This window comes from Crassostrea angulata, chromosome 2 (genome assembly GCF_025612915.1).
Source record: "Crassostrea angulata isolate pt1a10 chromosome 2, ASM2561291v2, whole genome shotgun sequence".
Lineage (NCBI taxonomy): Eukaryota > Metazoa > Mollusca > Bivalvia > Ostreida > Ostreidae > Magallana > Magallana angulata.
Window position 1 is genome coordinate 8,775,333 of NC_069112.1, and position 19,482 is coordinate 8,794,814.

The 19,482-nt window shown below is 34.8% G+C and overlaps 3 protein-coding genes across 3 annotated transcripts in view; 1 reads left to right on the forward strand and 2 right to left on the reverse strand.

Annotated features, from left to right (window-relative positions):
- The window catches only part of LOC128173862 (transient receptor potential cation channel subfamily M member 2-like), a 409,575-nt gene that overhangs the window by 260,959 nt on the left and 129,134 nt on the right, over positions 1-19,482 (forward strand). The window lies entirely within an intron of this gene.
- The window catches only part of LOC128171260 (uncharacterized), an 88,586-nt gene that overhangs the window by 51,682 nt on the left and 17,422 nt on the right, over positions 1-19,482 (reverse strand). Inside the window, exons 3-4 of the mRNA XM_052837015.1 lie at positions 1,920-2,088; positions 1,182-1,383 (exon numbers count right to left, since the gene is read on the reverse strand). Coding sequence (XP_052692975.1) covers positions 1,182-1,383; positions 1,920-2,088 — 371 coding nt within the window. The remainder of the gene's footprint in view (positions 1-1,181; positions 1,384-1,919; positions 2,089-19,482) is intronic.
- Positions 13,412-18,013, reverse strand: LOC128171261 (zinc finger protein 862-like). Its single transcript, XM_052837016.1, has 4 exons — positions 15,293-18,013; positions 14,976-15,185; positions 14,595-14,836; positions 13,412-14,378 (listed from the first exon to the last, which is right to left on the reverse strand). Exons 1-4 carry the CDS (start codon positions 16,466-16,468, stop codon positions 13,796-13,798), a joined length of 2,211 nt encoding a protein of 736 aa, XP_052692976.1. The 5' UTR covers positions 16,469-18,013; the 3' UTR covers positions 13,412-13,795.

Below are 19,482 nucleotides of genomic sequence, written 5' to 3' on the forward strand. Positions count from 1 at the left end.
CAATCCCCAACACAATTCCAGTGCACCACTGTGCCTTCCTATTAATAATTAATCGATTCAGAAAATTAAACCAATGGTTTAGAAATCTACTTGTATGTTATATGATGGCTACAGCGCTAGCTCACCAATCTTTATAAAAGATAAGCTTGTTTACATTACATTACCTAGTTCTTATAATGGACATCGAACGTGCCGAAAAGAATCGTCGAATATTATACAAGAATCTTCCTTAATTACAATATGTTCATATAAAGTAATTATGATTAATATGTTAAATTATTCTTTTCTGCACTGCAAAATCTTCTGTAAACACACAATTTTAAACCTCTAAGTCACAAGGCAATCACATGGAGTTAGACGGGTTGTTCTTGAAACAAGATATTCATCAGTTCATACTCATACATGTAATATCATTTACACATTTTCAATAAAAAGACTATCTGAGGGGTAAATTGGATGTTTTATCTCGTATAAGCATACTTAGTTATGTTTTCATAGACAAAGAATAAGAAAGGGATAACATTTTTTACCACGTTCTGCTGATATTTCAATGATAGACTGGCAATGCCTGTCTGATATGTGCATATTTCATAAAAAAGAGACAGAGGACCAGTCTATTTCAATGACGAAGAAATAAGAACTATTTGCATTATATCGCACATTATCATTTCACACTTGTGCTCAAAATCCACTCCGAGAGTGCCGATGACAGCAAGGGTCTAAACGCTTCGCGACCTCAATAAAGAAAATGGTTTTTCTTAAAACAGATTTCACGCACATCTCCATTCAGAACTTCTCAAATAGTTACAGAACAGTCAAAAGGTTTGCCCCGCTTGTTGTTGAATTCATGGGCAGCAATTTAACAAAATTTACTTTGATTTGTTTTATTTTTCAAACAACAAGAAAAACTTTAAAAATAAAAAAAAATAAATGTGTAAATAAAGATGAGATTGTTTCACCCTTTCGAAATAGCAATTATGCCAACAAAAGCTGTTAATGTATGCACTATTTTCTTTAGTGCATGAATAATGTAGTGCAAAATGTTTGCAGAAACAGCTATGATAACAAGGACTCACTCGCTTCGCGAGCCGACTCAAAAATCAAGCTAGGTAATTTGTTGACTATCAAGCCTCTCTAAATATTGGTATATCTAATTCCCTTCCATGAAAAACTCTTTTTACCTTTTTGCATCGCCATGGCAAATTCTTCACTCCATAGTCATATCGAATTTCTTCACCAGCTTTAATGAATCTTCTGGCAAACAAAACTAACACAGGCCTGTAATCGATGAAAAGTTTTTCCATGTCGGCATTGCATTGATGATCATGCCGTGGAGCATCATTGACAAAACGTCCCATTCTTTTTGAAAATGTTCCATCGATGCTAAAAAAAAGATGTACACATCAGCCCAATAGGAATCATTATAAATAAAACAAAAAACTTTTGTAAACATAAAACCCAACCCCTCAATCATGAATGTCTAACCAAGTTAGTAAGGCCAAATAAAAAAATTTGTGTGGTTCATGTAACATCTTTAAAAAAATTACGAGGTAAAAGTAGGGATATTCTTTTTTAATGTACAAATGATTAAATTCTTATTACCACCTAGCACTGCATTGCAGGTGGCACTTGTATTTAGTGAGATAAATATACCAAATCAAGATTGGTAGGAAGCATTTTAACTATGAAACAAATATTTTTTTAAATCAAAAACTAAAAAAAAAAATTTTGTATAGAAAAAGCATTAAATGATCGTTATTAATTAAGGCTGGGACGATTCACAGTTCCGTTAATCTTAATACTTTTCATTTTAATTAGATTAAAAAATGATCTTTACCTTGCCGATTCCATTTTGATTCAATTAAGGGACCAACCTAGAGCAAAATTTAAAGAAGACAGAATAACTACAAAATACTTACCACAATTTTTTTCCTCCTTGGGGTGATTTGAAGAAAAAGATATAACTTCCCAAGGCAGAAGAGTAGTTTTTTTCTCGGTTTTCTCCCTCTCTTCTGCTAATAAGTTCACCATCATATTCCAAAATGAACTCCCCTTTTTTATAATCCTTCTTGGCAAAAACTCCTTTCCCTACAAATCAAGATAAACATGACTGCAGGTAACCAAATATCACAGAGAAGAGGAATCAACTTTATGAGACCACAATTGCCATATCATATGAAAATTTATCATAATGAAAGCTACTGTAAATAAATTCCTAATTAAATGGAGGAATTAATATATATTCCGCACAAATTTAATTGCCAGAAGCACATCTCGCAGTTTTAAAATCATGTTTTTATTTTTCATACAGATGTAAACTATTTGGAATTATAAAAACAAGAGGCCCATGGGCAAAATCGCTCACCTGAGCAACAGTAGGCATAATAAAATCAGCTGTATGGAGTCATATACAAAATATCAAAACAATGTCGTATAATAGATCATGTATCAAAAAAATTTCCCCTGCATATTCCTATGTTTATCATTGAGCCCCTTTGTAAAAGGATGAATTTTAAGTCATTTCACATATTGAGCATTGCGGTTCTCAAGATGATGATCAGACTTAAACAACTGTTTATATATGGATTATAAACCTACATCAAACTTTGAACCACTTGTGAGGTCCAAGAATTGTCCAGGGGCCAGAGTCTAAACAATTTTGAGGAATCAACAATATGTCAAAATGCTTACATATAAGTAAAACCATTTATAATAACATTTGAGTTTTTGCGAATAATTTAAGTGTTTACCTTTGTAAAATCTGAACCCCCCCCCCATGTGGCCCAACTCTACTCCTGAAGAATAAGACTTTGAAAAATTTTAATCTACACTATCTGAACTGACTTTAAAAGTTAGAGCTTTTCTAGACAATGTGTTTTAGGAGATAACAGAGAGGTTAGGCCAAAAAAAAATATTTGTGTTTCCGGTAACATGTCCCCCAAAATTAGGGTAGGTAGGTAGGCAATTACTTTTTTTTTTTAACTTGACATTTTATTTTACCTTTACATTATATTTAACTGGTTTTTTTAGGTAAGCTGTATGTGGAAACTAACTCTTAATTAGGCTCTTCTCTTCCCCCAAGAGACATATGAAGAAACATGATAGTGAGCCCCAACATGGGTGCCCTGTGTGTTACAAAACATTTTACAATAAATGGGAAATGACTCGTCATCTCAATAGAACTCATTTAATGCCTCGAACGTCGATCCTTTCGCTTTGCTTGCTTCAAAATTATGAATTTCTCCGTATAAATTCCCCACAGTCCAGTGCCCAGAAAAGCTATTTATTGCATTAATTTCGGGTGAATGCAGACATTTTTTTTAACTTAAACCCCATGACAACATGTGATGGATTGGGGTTGCGATACCCGCCATGTTGTCGAGTATCTGCACATGTGAAATCTTTCAAACGCTTGAAAAGACTTTTTTTACCCATTTGTTACAAGCATCTTTTTAACTTAGTCTCGTTCAACCAGACGCTTGGCTGTCTCCGTAAATCTCCGACGAGCAGAGATTTACGGAGATAGCCGAGCGTCTGGTTGAACGAAACTACTTTTTAACTGCGTGTTTTGAAGACTGTAGTTTTAGAACAAATTACGGTACATAATCGGGATTTGCAATAAAAAGTGCTAGGGTCGGCGCGTAAAATTAGGGTCGGTCGGGTTACCAGAAACACACATATTTTTTTTTTTTGGCCTTAAGCATATAAACGTGTACGTCTACAGGTACATGTGAAGCTACAAGTCTGTTTACACGTACCAAAATTTGGTTGTATAACTCTAAGTGTACGTGTACATTTTGAACATGCTCAGTTTACTCTCATTGTTTATGAAATAATTCTTTGACTTTGATGAAACCAAAAGCATAGTTGTCCTTAATTTGTTGTCTGGTTTACATTACACAATTATATCTTATAAACATTTAGTCTATATTCTTATCAAAAAATGCTACAAGTTTTCATCTACGGGTACTTTTGTTTCTACACGTTTTGCACAACTTGTAGAATTAGGCCCAAAAAAAATATGTGTGTTTCCGGTTTCCCGACCGACCCTATTTTTTATGCACCGACCCTAACACTTTTTATTCCAAATCCAGATTACCAACTGTAATTGGTTTAAACAATAGAGTCTTACAAATCAGGGTTCAAAAAACGCTTGTAACTATTCAATAGAAAACAACACTTATCAAAGCGTTTTAAAGATTTCTAAGTGCAGATTGACAGTATGGATGAAAGTTATCCTTGGTTATTTTAGCTTAATTATCAATGCAATAAATAGTTTCATAGGGCTGTGATGTGTTAAAAATTAATATAAAGATGTACAAGAAAAAAGCAGAGGCAAAGTTTTTTTGTTTTTTTTTTTTCTGGGTGTGGAGACTGCAGACATCGTAAGTCTTTGAATAGGCCCAACGATCATTCACATATTATAAATATGATTTTAAAATGCTGCAGTTCAATTGCAAATTAAATTTTTAAAATTAGTCTTAAACCATTAATTATGTATTCATTTTTTTTGGAATTATTGAAAAGATTTATTTCTAAGGCTCTCGTCTGATCAACCAGAATTTCCTCTGTTTCTGAATTCGACACTTACAATTACGATATTAATGTTTACTGTTATGTCAGTTGACCAGGAAAATAGAACTAATAACCAATTTATGATATATTTGTGGTAATGGGTATTATACTCTGTTAATTTATAGTGGCTGTCATATTTATATTTTCTATTTACATGAAAATAAAATTTTCGTATACATTCTTAATAAACCTCAGATTTAAGAAAGCTTTAATTCTTTAACAGTTGTCTCTATCCACGATTGCTCCACCTGTAAAATACATTTTCTTATTGTATAGAAAAATCATATGCTAGGAAAGGGGAAAACTTAAAAGCTCATTTATAAAAAAAAAAAAAAAAAAAAAAAAAAAAAAGCCGACCTACCTACCCATTTTAAAATTTGATGAAATAGGAAACACACAAATTTTTGTTTTGGCCTTATGTGGTATACGGAAAATGTGACGTAATATACATAAAATTAGGTGATTCCCCTAATTACATGTAATCGTAAATGCTAACATGCTTAACCTCTCTTATTTTTAAAGATTTCTCCTTATATATCAACATAAAAATTTGACCCCCCCCCCCATGTGGCCCCAACCTACCCCCAGGGAACATGATTTTAATCAACATAAATCTACACTTCTTGAGGATGCTTCCACACAAGTTACAGTTGTTCTGCCCGATCGGTTTCAGAGAAAAAGATTTTTAAAGATTTATTCTATAAAATCCTTTGTAGAAATTTGACACCCCATTGTAGCCTCACCCTACCACTGGGGATCATGATTTGAACAAACTTGAATTTTCACTACCTGTGGATGCTTTCACACAAGTTTCAGTTTTCCTTGCTGATAAATTTCAGAGAAGAAGATTTTTAAAGATTTACTTCATATACATGTACCGGTATTACTATGTAAAATTTTGACCCCCCCCCCCCCCACCCCCACTGTGGCCACAACCTACCCTCAGGGATCATGATTTAAACAAACTTGAATCTACACTACCTGAGCTACCAAAGGATGCTTCACAAACAGTTTCAGCTTCTGGCCAAATGGTTTTTGAGAAAAAGATTTTTGAAAAATATCCAACAAATTTTCAATGATTATTAACTATCTCCCCTTAAGAGGGGGTGCATGGCTCTTCATATTGAGCATGCCAAGCAAGCTCTACCTGCAAGGCGTACACGTGTGAATAGAAAATTCGGACTAGTTGCATTTTTTTTTTTCAGGGTAGTATTTAAAGAGACAGACGACACTTTGGCTGATGTGAACTTTGGCGTCATGGGGAAAGAACAAGGGACGTTATTGGCAGTATTTGGCCGCAAAATTTACAATATTTTCAACCCCTTTGTCTGGGTCATTGGTGTCTTGTATTATACTAAGTATTATTCTAGCTAAATCCTACAGGCACTAAAATGACGTCATTTTTCATTATGACGTCACTAAAGTGCGCTAAACATGCACTGCTCGTTCAAATGCCTTACTATATGCCGTTATATAACTTGTTTTTGTTAAAATTAGACACTTTAACATGCGACAACCACTTTTATATTTTGCATGCAGATTCCTCAGTTCATCATTTATTCACACAATTAAAATTGTGTTGGTTGTTACATGTGAACAATATGAAATTTTATAAAAACTGTATACGGAAAATGATATTTTACTGACGTCATTTACGCTTTTATTAATCGGTATCGATGTCAACAACGCTATCGACGCTGAGTAAGAAGCAGAATGTAATATTTGGTAAGTTATTTTGTTAGCACATAAAGTTATTCCACAGATTCTTGATAACTCATAACTGCATTCATGAATGATAAAGCGTATTCTTGGCTTTTTTTAAAGAATTAATAATAGTGCCTTTCATACCAGCTGTAATTTCGTTATCATACATACCTACAATGTAAACACACAGATTTTCAACAAGCTATGACTATAAAGTTTAGTCAATATCAAGAGAGTTATGTAAAAGTGACATGATTAAATACTCGAGATACATCTATGATTACTTTTACAGTCACTGTGTTTAACCTCCCCCCCCCCCTCGTTTTATGGCCGGTATTTAAGAAGGCTTCCTTGCTAACTGTAGAAATATTTAAAACAGTGCACCTTCATTTGTATTAATTTCTTAACACAGTTGAGACTTGTATAATATTCGGTTTTAGGGTTAAAAAGCATGTCTTTTGCTGATATAAGATACCGATGTGGCAAAAAATATGTCAGCATAATTATGTAAAATGTGACGCATATTAACTGTAATCAAATATGATACCAGTATATAGGGGGAAGAACATTTATATAAAGACCTTATATTACCAAGTGGCGTTGGACATAAATTGAAAGTGGGGGGTGGGGTAGACTTTTCCGAAATCTTAACAAGCAAAAAGAAAAAAAGGGGGAGGGGGTGGGTGGGTTTGGTTATATTCATGGTTATATCTAACTTTGCTAAATGAAAGAGGGGGAGGATGGCAAACCCTCTTCCCGGCTCCGACGCCTATGTTACTAATTATAAAGTTCTAGATGTTTTGTTTGGTGTGTGTTTCATATCGGAATAAAATGCCAGCTAATTCTTCTATTATATGGAATAGTTTCCAGATGCGGAACAGTACATGTATTTTTTTACTTGATTTCAATATTTTCAAAACACTATAACAAATACATTGTCTGTTTTAGATTTTTTTACGACCATGTTGTTCTTGAATTGATTCTTTAAAATTACAATCAAAATTGTGTAATTTCCGTATATATTACCTAGCTTTCATTGTAAAATAACATTTTAATTGGCGTAGTTTCCGATAAATTACCATCCCTTTGCAAGATCTGGGTTAAGAAACAAAAATCAGCTTAATTATAAAAAACATTAAAAGACATTTTTAACGCCAGACAACTCAAACTTTCACACATATTCGACCCCCTCCCCCTTTTTCCTCACCTCCTTCTAGTCCATTGTTCACGCTTAAAATATTAAAACTTGCGATCAGAAAGTTGGGGATCCGGCCCCTCCAATTTTAACATTGACATGGTAAAAACATCGCAAATATTTCCCGTATCTCCCGCTCCGGAAAACATAATACCCCCCCCCCCCCCCCCCACACACACAGAAAAAAAAAACTCTTGATCCTCGCATGCCGAAACCACTGACCTATGATAATATTTAACCAAACCGATTAATACAAACACTTTAAACATTTAAAAAAAAGTTTTCATCTTATGACGTTTTGTCTTTAAAAAATACAACACTTGGAGAAGAGTGCAGAAACGATACCAAAGTCAAATTATTTACTGTTTCATTCGAGCTTACTATTTTCCATTTAATTTATCAGTTATGTGTTTAAAAGATGAAACACAAGATATTGAAATTGAAATCTATAAAGATTGATAATTATTTCTCAAGTAATTCAGTTTCATTCCGTTAATATCGTTGTTTTAAATTTTCAGAGAATAGTGAAAATATCGTCTAAACTGAAGCCGTACTCTTGTGTAACCTGTCACAAGCGCATCAAAAAAAGTGAGCGGAGACTTGTTTCTGGTTAGCGAACAAATCCCTGCGAAAATTTTTGTCAAAATCATTTGTTACCGATTTGTGTGATTCTGATGTTGTGTGCAATAAATGCAGACAGTTATATTACACATCAATGAAATCAAAAACTGATGTCAGTGGTGAATTCGAAAGTAGTGAAATAAGAAAGGAAAATGCCGATGCACCTCGAGATCCATATGCATGTATCTCACTGCCAGTTCCTTCCGCCGGATATAGACATGATGCCCCTGTGCTATCTGCCATAAGAAACCTCGAAAACTTGTTGTAGTACCTGAACAATCACGTAACGAATTTATCGTTCATACCGGCGTTCTTCTGAGAAGTGGGTCAAAATGTTGTCCAAGTCACATTATGGACAGACACTTCACCACAGAGACGTTAGACAGCAGTGTCACATCCACGATTACAAACACAACCTTACTCAGTAATAATGATGTCTGTCATCTGCTGGAAAACGTTCGCCATCTTGCTAAAATTAATAATTTCACGCGGATCAACTTTGACAACAATTCACTCGGAGACGAAGACTACAAGAATCTAACTGGTCTGACACGGTCACAGTTTGACGATCTGATGACAAATATCGATGATATCAAACATTCCAAATCTAGAAGTATACGGTCATGTATTGCCATACTGCTTGTGAAGTTGAAGTGTGCTCTAGACAACAAGATGCTAGCAACGCTGTTTAACATGAAAAAGTGGCAGGTACATTCATATTTTCTGTTTGAACTACATGTATATGAAATATTGTTGCACACAATATAAAACTGTTTCTAAAATAGCATATAGCAGACCTCCTTCATTCATTCTGGTTTTAACACTGTGTTTTTTTTCATTTAAGGTACGCAGAGCTGTTTCCTCTGCAAGGAAAGCATTAATGACAGACTTCGTGCCGCGTAACCTAGGATTTGGGCACATTTCTCGGGACGAAGTTATTACTAACCACACCCGACCTATGGCAAAAGAATTATTCTCAAACAAGCTGAATCTCCTCAAGCATTACTTGTTTTAGACGGAACTTACATTTACATTCAAAAATCAAGCAACTTTAGCTTTTCTAGAAGATCATACAGCCTTCATAAACACAGACCCCTGATTAAGCTGATGATGGTTGCAACGACCACCGGGTATATTGTTTCCGTTCTCGGGCCATATCTCGCGGACTCACAGAACAATGATGCTCATATCCTCAACCATATCATACAGAAGAATGTCAAGGAAATGACAAATTGGCTAGGAGGAGACACCTTTATCGTGGATTGTGGTTTCCGAGACAGCTCAGATGTTCTCGCTGATTTAGGAATCAGGATGGAGATGCCATGTTTTCTAGCGAGAGGTTGTAAACAGCATAGCACGGAAGAATCAAACAGCTCCAGATTAGTAACTAAGGTATGAGATGGCTAAATATTTCTGAAGTAATAGTTTTTATGAAATATGACTAATAATATCAAATGTTTTTGTACTGAATACTTAGTATGGTCAAATACTTGCAGGTGCGCTGGGTGGTAGAATCAGCGAATGGCAGGTTGAAAAGGTGGCGTTGTCCCAAATACACAGATACCCAATGTTGGCGACTATGTTAGGATCATATCCGCAATATGTAACAAGTACACCCCGCCCCTTAGCTCTGAAGACACAGAAGAGGATATTGCCATTGCAGCGAAGATGGTGTATTCATCTCGCCAACCGAACGAACTTCGGAATTGGATTGAAACCGAGGGAATTGATCGGCGAACATTTACATGGACAAAACTTGACGCCTCCGATGTGGCTCCAGAGTTCCCTCAACTGTCTGAAGAAGAAATTTGTGATATAACCCTCGGAACTTATCAGGTAAAAATGGCCAGGTGCTATACTAATGAACATATCAATGAAGATGGAAACTACAAGATTCATGTAAATGAAGATGTTGAAAATGTCGTCAGTGCACGCATTCAGAGTCGCCACGTTTCTGCTAAGAAATACTACTGTTGGATTAAATACGGAGAAGGGGTGGTGCAGGCGTGGTATTGTAAATGCAAGGCAGGATCTCGCGTGGTAGGTTGCTGTGCCCATATTACCAGCGTGGTATGGTACCTCTCGTATGCGAGACATCAAGACACTCCCGTCCATGGCGTGCAGGACTGGGCCTTGCATTTGGAAGACGCCGCCCGTGTGATTGATGAAACAGACAGTGAAGAAAGCGGAACGGAAGAGTGATGTCGCAGTTCATCAAAAACATTACTCTACTTACGAAGTTATGTTTGTACTGTCCCTTTGATTATTAATTAGTGATTACATATGTTTCACATAAATATGTATTAACTCTAAGAGAGAGTCTCTCTCTCTCTCTCTCTCTCTCTCTCTCTCTCTCTCTCTCTCTTCAAGTAAAAACTTGTTTTATAATTTTCACCTTGTTTTATCAATTATTCAGTGTGATGTATTGAATCGAATATCAATGTTGTTTTTTTGGGGTTTTTTTGTATTTTCTTATTTATTATCTTTGTTTGCTCAATCGGTTGAAATTTCACTTAAATATGGTTAAGCAGATACATGTATTTGTTTTAAACGTTTTTTTTACTTAAATTAATTAAAACATTTTATTTATGATTATTTGTGTGTTATAAAAATGGATTTGTACATTCCGTTAGCATTTTCAAACATAATGTTTCAGACATGTAATGAAAAGAAATGCCAAATTGATTACACAATTTTTGTTGATTATTTATATTGAATATGTAACTTGAAGCATTGATTATTTCCTTGAAGTTTTGAAGTTTAATATAATTGTATTTATTAAAGCATTTTTAACTTGCGACAAGATTTGTTTATCAAAAAGAAAAACAAACAACAACAATTCAACCTGCATTTTTTTCACCGCTTGTAAATAAAACAAACTTTAGAAATATTAGAAAGAGGTATAGTGCACTTAATATTATACGATTTGGCCTCAAATATTGCCTTTTGCAAACATCAGACATTTTCAATATTATACAATATTTAGTCTGAATATATTCAAAGAGACGCAAATTACACAATCACCATGCTTTAAGAGTCTTAAATATCTTAAACGACATCTTTAAAATAGTCCGGTTTTGTTAGAAATATATAGGAAAGTAGTTACTATACGATACAAAATTGGATATTTGACTATTTGAACCACTCTAAACCAAAGACATCCGATTAGAATTATGTTCTACATGTATTGTAGTACACGTTTACATTAAATTAGTTTTGGTTAACGCGGTCTTTGTACTGAAAATTGGACAAATATATAAATTAGTGTATTTTCTAATACAATCATGTATATAGCCATATATATTGAAAATGCATCTCCTAAAAATATTAGATACGTGGGCTAGCGGTAATGTGGATGTCTTTTTATACCCGCACTTTCTAAAGAAAGTTCGGGTATATTGTTGTTACTCTGTTCCGTCTGTCCTTCCGTCCATCTGTCACATTTTACTTTCTCAAACTGCTCTTACATCTTATAAACCAGCAATCTGAACTCTTAGAGTTTGATTTGGGGTGTCATGTTGTTTTGTAAAAAGGTTTCAAAAATTCTCTGGTAGTCCTGGGGGTCAAATAATTGGTAAAAAATGACGTTTTTTCACAAAAAACCTTCCTCCTCGAAATCCTCCTACATTTTCAACAGTAGACAAATCATCTCTTGGAATATGTTTTAAGGTATCCTATAGATGCGCAATAAGGTTTCGGAATTTTCAATTTTGTCCTGGGGGTCAATTAATTGCTAAAAAATGACGTTTTTTTACAAAAAAACTGGTTTCAAAAACGTCATTTTCTTTTTGCAGTAGCCAAATGATCTTCTAGAATATGATTGGGGGTGTCATATTGAAGTGTGATCAGGTTCCAGAATTTTTTTTTTCATTAAGGGGATCAGTGGGCAACAAAAAATGACGTTTTTTTGCAAAAAAAAGTATGGTTCCCAGAACTCCTCTTACAACTTTTGGGGTAGCTATGTCATCTCTTGGGATATAATTTGGGCTGTCCTATAGATGTGCAATAAGATTTTAAAAATCTAAATTTCATCCAGGGAGTCAAATAATAGCAGAAAATTGACGTTTATCACTAAAAAAAAAAAACATATATCCCAGAACTCCTCTTATGATTTAATGGATGGACACATCATATCTTGGGATATGATAGGGACTGTTCTATAGATGTGCAGTAAGGTTTTAAAAATTCAAATTTCATCCAGGGAGTCAAAAAGTAGCAGAAAATTGACGTTTATCACTTCAAAAAAACATAGATCCTAGAACTCCTTTTATGATTTAATGGATAGACACATCATATCTTGGGATATGATAGGAACTGTTCCATAGATCAATGTAGATGTGCATTACGGTTTTGAAAAATTAAATTTAACCCTGCGGGCCCATTACCTACATATCTTTTGATGCCCTTTAAGGATCAAGAATATATATGGTTATGGGGTGGGGATCTCAACCGTTTTCGAGATATTCCTGTACTTCCTGTTTGAGGGGGGTCATGACCAACCCCGGGGCCCATGACCTACATACCGTTTGATGCCCCTTGCAGGACACAAGGAACAAGAATATATATGGTTTAAGGGCAAGGATCTCAACTGTTTTGAAGATATTAAGGGACTTGCTGTTTGAGGGGGTCAGGACCACCCACAGGGCCCATGACCTACATAACATTTAATGCCCCTTGACATCAGAAACATGAATATATATGGTTTAGGGGTCATGATTATAACAGTTTCTGAGATATATGGTATTTTCAAATTCCTGGGGGGTGGGGATGACCCCAGGGGTCAGATCTAATAAACCCTATATATTGCCAGTAACAGTCAATGTATGATTATGAAAAGCCTATATTATTATCTCTGTCTGTTTTCAAGTTACCATTTAAAATAGAGTCTACGATTCTTCCTACAAGGTTCAATGTTAGACCCCACACCCTTCTGACACCCGTTAGGGTCATGACTTACATGCCATAATGATCTGATGTGCCATGACCTAAGGAGGAATAATATCTTTGGATTAAGGTGGGGATCTCAATGGTTTTTATGATATTTGATAATTTCAGGAAGAGCACTTGGGATCATGACCTTACATACCATCATGATTCAATTTAAGAACCCAGATATAGATCAATCATCTATGTTTTGTAATACTTCCTATGTATATTTACATGTATTACCGTAGTTTGTGTTTTGTTCTATACTATTCATGTTCATGACTGTAGTATGGCTTAGTCTTATTTTAAATTACATTAAAAAATTGCCAAATATATGACTTGGAACCCCACCCCCAAACAAGCTCAAATATAAACCGGCCCTCCCCCCCCCCCTTAATTGTCGAATGATCTATTAAATCAAAATATAATTTGGGTGTCTAAAAACTTTTATAAACTGGTAAAAAATGTTATTCTTAAAAAAAATTACATTACACCTTGCATGATTGACAAATGATCTATTGAGATATGATCAGAGGTCATATTTCTACCTTGGGATCAATAACTAGTATTCATTGACAAGTTAAAATTAATAACAATAAATGATTCAAATTACAAATGCAGGGGCTGACAAATACATTTTTAAAGCACTTGCCCTCGGGCAAGTGACTAGGCAAAATTCACTTGCCCTACCTTAATATCTACTTGCCCCACCTAAATCTTTATTTTGATAAAATAAAAACAATTTTCATATAAAGTGTTGTGTACTTGTTTATTTCATTTTTCATACACTTCAAATTCATCATAGTTATACAAATCATTTTCATTTTGTCTGGATTTTCTCTCAGGGGCCTGATGTCCATTCACATGTCTGCCCCTTGATGACCCTAACCAGTGTTCTATTGCCTTGGAGGCCTTAAATTCATGGAGGGGTGGGCCTTCAACCATAACATTTATCTGAGCTTGCAAATTTTCCTGACTTAAGTTTGATCTTAGTCTTGTTTTCATTAATTTCATGCTTGAAAAAACTCTCTCACATTTTGCTGAACTACAACTAACACTCAACATTAAATCTATGACTTTCTGCAAATGTGTAAACTTTGGGGAAGCTGTTTCAGACACTAGCAAATATGCATCATAGATAGACATAGTTTTATAATGTGCAATACATACTTTCAAATCAAGATATTCATTTAAAATTGAATCCTTAGTTTCATCAAATATAGGTTCAAAGAATTTCAAAATGTTTTCAAGACCATCTCTTCCATAAAGAGCTAGAGAGGTTCTGTCTGATGGCCAGATTTTGAAGTTAAACACGGTGTTAAAATCCTTCAGTGGACTTTCTCTAAACATGCCAAATCTGAAATGAAATTTAAATCAAATATAGTTCTGTGTCAAATTCATAAATTATAAGAAATTATATGTAACCTTATACATAATAGTCATTTACTCAGTTACAGCAATTCACTTTTAACCTATAAATGATATTGACAATGAATTAGTAGTCAGAGCCAGTTGATCTCTCTCAGACTGTAGAACAAGAAAAAATATTATGTGCATATTTCAGTGCCAATACCTTTCATCCAAAGACTTTATCACAGCATCCAATATCTTTCTTGTTTCACTGTCCATGTAGTCAACAGGATTGCAGGGACCATGTAGTTTAAGATCTCCAAACATTTTCTCCTCTGGATTATACTTGGACATAAACTCCCTCATGTTGTTTCCAGGATGAAATTTCAATGAGGTCAACCTCAAGATGATTGCCTCGACTTTGGGAAGCACTTCCAACACAAGCATATCTTCTGTTTGGAAGAACTGCTCAGAAAAATGTAAAATTAAGCAGAGATTTCAGAAGATAAAAATGAGTCTAAAATTTTCAAAGCAATCAATTTAAGTCACTTACATCAATTAAAATTAATAAGTTAAATTAGTTTACTGTTAGTTTCCACTTTACCTTGGACAGATCTGTAATGACATCTAAGACATCAATGAGTAGAAACATGATTTTCAAAACTGGGGCAGATGTCAAATCTTTGAGGTATTTCTTTGCTGTGCCTGCATACAAGTCTGTCCTGCTTGCAGCTTCATCTAAATGTGTTGTGACAACAAGCAAATTTGTTTGGATGGCTCTTAGGGCTTTCCCTTGACTTGCAACCCATCTCACCTATAGAGACAGCACATCAATCAATGTCATTTATAAAAATAATATGAAAAACTTTACAATCAGTACACATTTGAAACTAACAAAATGTATTTCATTTTAAAACTTACATCCTTAACATCTGGAATATGTGCAAGATCAGCATCAAGAATGTCTGCTATGGCTTTTATTTCTCTGCGTCTCTTTGGTGATCCATGATAATACTTATAGATTCCTTTTAAAGTGCTTTCCAATTTCTGAAGACTTTGAACATCCTTGACTGAATCCATCACTGCCAGTTGAAGTTTGTGTGCAATACACCACATTCCCAAAACATGATTGTATTCCTTTACCAGTTTTCCCACAACTCCATTTTTCTTACCTTGCATGACATTTGCACCGTCAAAGTTCGCGCAAATTAATGTTGGACCTGGTTCATTAGCTTTCAAATTCTCCTTCGTTAAGCCAACTAAACTCAAGGCTCTGAAAATGCCATCTAAAACGCCATCTGCATGACCATGTTCCAAATTTACAATGCCACAAAATATTGTTACAGGATTCCGAGTCTTAGGAGACACATATCGTACGAGGACATTCTCTTGTTCAAGGTTACTACAGTCAGTGCTACCATCAGAGAGAACAGAAACAAAATTTGCTCCTTTCAAATCATCAGCAACAGCTTCAGTCATAGCATCAGCGATAGATTTTATAAAATCTTTACATCTATTTGCATTCAAATAATTGTTCCCAAGATCAACACCAAGTTTCTGAATCAATTTACAATCGATTTCAAAATCACTGTGTGGTTTACCATGTTTTGCAATTTTATATGCTATATTGAAAAGAGCATCAAGCCTTTTCATTTGGTTTTCATCTAACTTCAGCAATGCTGTCATAATAGGTGTTGCTCTAACATTGACATTGTCACTTACATGTGTTTGATTTCCATCCTTTGTCACGGGAGTTCCGTTTTTCTGGCGATAGAAACTGGTGCATATCACATGAACATCGCTAGATTGATGGGCCTTAAGAGATTCCACACGAAAGAGTTTGCATCCTTCGTAGAAAGAATTGTTTTTTACGTTGCCAACCGCAGGAAATTCCCTGCAAATTGTGCAGTACATTGTGTCATTTATATCGTCATGTCGTACCCAAGGCCAGGTTTCCTCCCACGTTTTCACGTAGCATCTTTTCCGTTTGGTCTTTTCGTATTTACCATGTTTCGCTAATGTAGTTTCGTTGTTGTTTTTATCAGCTGTCTGATCATCTGTACTTTTTCTCTTCGTTATTGTTACAAACTTGTCCATCGTCGAGCTTTAATCGCGCCGTATGTCATATGTACACGTTTTTTCCGCGCTTTACCTTTACTTTTAACAGAGACTTGAAAAAGCGTTTTTGTGACTAAAGTTAGCACTCGGCACACCTCGGCTAATTCGTATCTCATATGTAGGTTACGGAATCGACCGAGGTTTGCTGAATGTAAAGTTAGATGATAAATTGTTAACTCGTACGTAAATCTATTTTCAGTGTAGTCGTTTGTTGTGTTTAAAAAATTCACTTGCCCTCGGGCAAGTTCCTACTGATTTTTCACTTGCCCGATCGCAAAAAGCACTAGCCCCGGGCGTCGGGCAATCGGATTTGTCAGCCCCTGTACAAATGTTTATACTTCACATTCAACCCCCTCCCCAATCTAACCTGGTTCTTAAGATTCAGTCTTCTTAATACATTCTTATATGTTTGCAGTAGCAAATTTTAAATCATTTCTTGATTGCTTTTTCTCTCCTGATGCACATTAACATTTTGAAATTATTGCTTAATTCAATTTTTAAGATTTATAAACAAAATGTTATATGCATGTGTATTCACCTATTTGGGGCAATTGTAAAGTCTCCTAAATAAAGCAGTGACATCATTAGGCTATAGGAATTACCCACATGGATCAAACACTACTGTAACATATGGATAAGATAAAATACTTTATTGGCATTTGTTTTAATCAACTCTTCTATGCACTTACTCGGGCAAAGCGAGTTAAAGACAACACTTTGGGGTCATTAATGTACTTAACACCATTTGATGCATCATAATGACAAGATATTTTGTATTTTCCTGTTTCGTGGGGTCAGAACAGCTACTCCCATAAGGTCAGGACCTACATTGTTTTTGATGCATTATAATACATTAAGAAAGAAATACTCCTTCCTTCCCATTATAACTCATATAAAAATGATAATTATGTGTCTAGTACACTTACTTACATGTAATACACAAATTTAATAAGAAATTGTTAATACATGGTCAAGATGGGGTCAACTCAATAGTGCAAATAGTGCAAGTCTGACAAATGAAAAAAATAACTCTTGCAACTAAAATGACAGAAACTTTACAAATGCAATAGGATAGGTAACGATGATAAGCTTATTTAAATATTAAAAGATGATGATACAGTATGCTGTCAAAGGGAGATCACATTTAGAAAGTGAAAGTAGAACTTACAATGTATGTATGCTGGCATCTCATTATATTGTGCTACTGCTACTACATGTATTATGCTTACCTATATTGATCAGCATCATAATGATAATCCAATTAAAACACAATAATGAATTCCTTTAGCTGATCTTAACTAATCCTTTTCTGCATATGGAAAACACAGACATACATGTACACGCGAACCTATCTAATCGAAGAGCTGGGTAAAACTAGTACCCACTAATGATACCTGCAGACCAGTGTACATAACTTCAGACAAAGATCAGTTATTTGTAACATGCATGTATTGTTATGACCTATTCTTCAAATCCACTTGCACCATTTTATTAGGTAAATAACAGCTTTAAGGTAGTGCAGTACACCTGCATATTGTGATGTATACTTCCTATTGAGATAAACAATAAAGTATATCATAAATATTAATTAAATATTTACCCCCCAAATAATGTTACCTCACATTGAAGCGCAGTGGGTTAGAGCGTTTACATGTCTGTAAGCGCTTTGGGGTCCAAGGTGTATTTTTGGTAATTTTACAATTGATATAAATGAATTTTCATGGGGGGGGGGGGGGGGGGGGGTCTGGACACCTCACTCCCACCCCTTCTCTAAATCTGTGCACACGATGATGTACATATGTATGCACACAGAAGCAAATCTGAAACCGGCAACCGACACGGGGAGGGGGCATAATTTAATCTTCAATTTTGTTGATATTTTATTCACTGATTAACTGAAAATTCACTGCAAACAGTTCAACCCCAAATTGCACATAAAATGCTGCTCATGTGTCTTATCATATGGGAAGGGATCTCATCCATCAGTTATGAAAATTATAATTTTTAAATGAATTACCGGAGTTTGCATGTGGCCTTCATTTTTAATTAAACTGGTACAAAACAGTGTTATTTAGGGGCAAACACTTGGTGCGGGTATTACTGTCTAATGACAGCATCTAGTTGATTTTGTTGTCGCTGGATCGAATCCACTAAGAAGTAAATTTTTTTCTCACTTAAATTGAAACATGAACAGAATAGAGAGGTTAAGTTACATGTATCTATTCTTCTGGATTTTTTTAAAAATTATCTTGTTTAATTCAGTCTGAGTATGAGCATACCCAATATAAACAGGTCTCTTCATTAACACTATACATGTACTCTATTAACACTTAGATTCATTGCATTTTGCTCTGCTTTCGGTTCAGAATATAAACTACTGTTATACACAGAGTTTCCCGAATTTATGACAAATCAGTTGTTACAGACACCATTATAAAATCAGTACAGTGTATCCAGGTTTCGAAAATCATATTGCGACAGCTATAGGTACCTGAAGCTATTTTTAGTAACAGGTACTTTCCGTCCAAACACAGGTGTAGGCGAAATAATGGAAAAAGGCGCTATACCTCTTTAAAAAATGCACACATTTCAAGTGTATTTATAATTTGCAAAATGATTTTTTCAAATCTTATTTTCTTTATTACAGTAAAGCTCGCCTCGACCAGGATGCAAAGGGACCGGCGAAATAACGCGGTATTTATATGTAACGTTAAACTTTGTTTATACACAAATATTGAAACTCATTTCCCCATGGAAATATGGCCTTATTGACCGGAAAAACTACTGCTATGCTAATAATCATACATTCAATATACAAAGCCATCGTTTATTGCATACATATTTAATATTTTAAAAAAACCGGATTCTGCAGCTTTAACAAAAATCGGCAGTTTCTCTCGTAAAGATGCATGACGCCGCGTTTAAATGTTTGGTATTTAATAAATTCAAGGCTTTTAAAATTGTCTTGTGCTGTACATATTTGAAACGCGGCA

Excerpts from the sequence above, each read along its gene's own strand:
- LOC128171261 (XM_052837016.1), bottom strand. The coding sequence starts at position 16,468 with ATGGACAAGTTTGTAACAATAACGAAGAGAAAAAGTACAGATGATCAG. Across the intron at positions 15,186-15,292 it reads ATATTCCAGATGTTAAGGAT|GTGAGATGGGTTGCAAGTCA; the intron begins GTAAGTTTTAAA and ends CTGTCTCTATAG. Across the intron at positions 14,837-14,975 it reads TCATTACAGATCTGTCCAAG|TTCTTCCAAACAGAAGATAT; the intron begins GTAAAGTGGAAA and ends TTTTCTGAGCAG.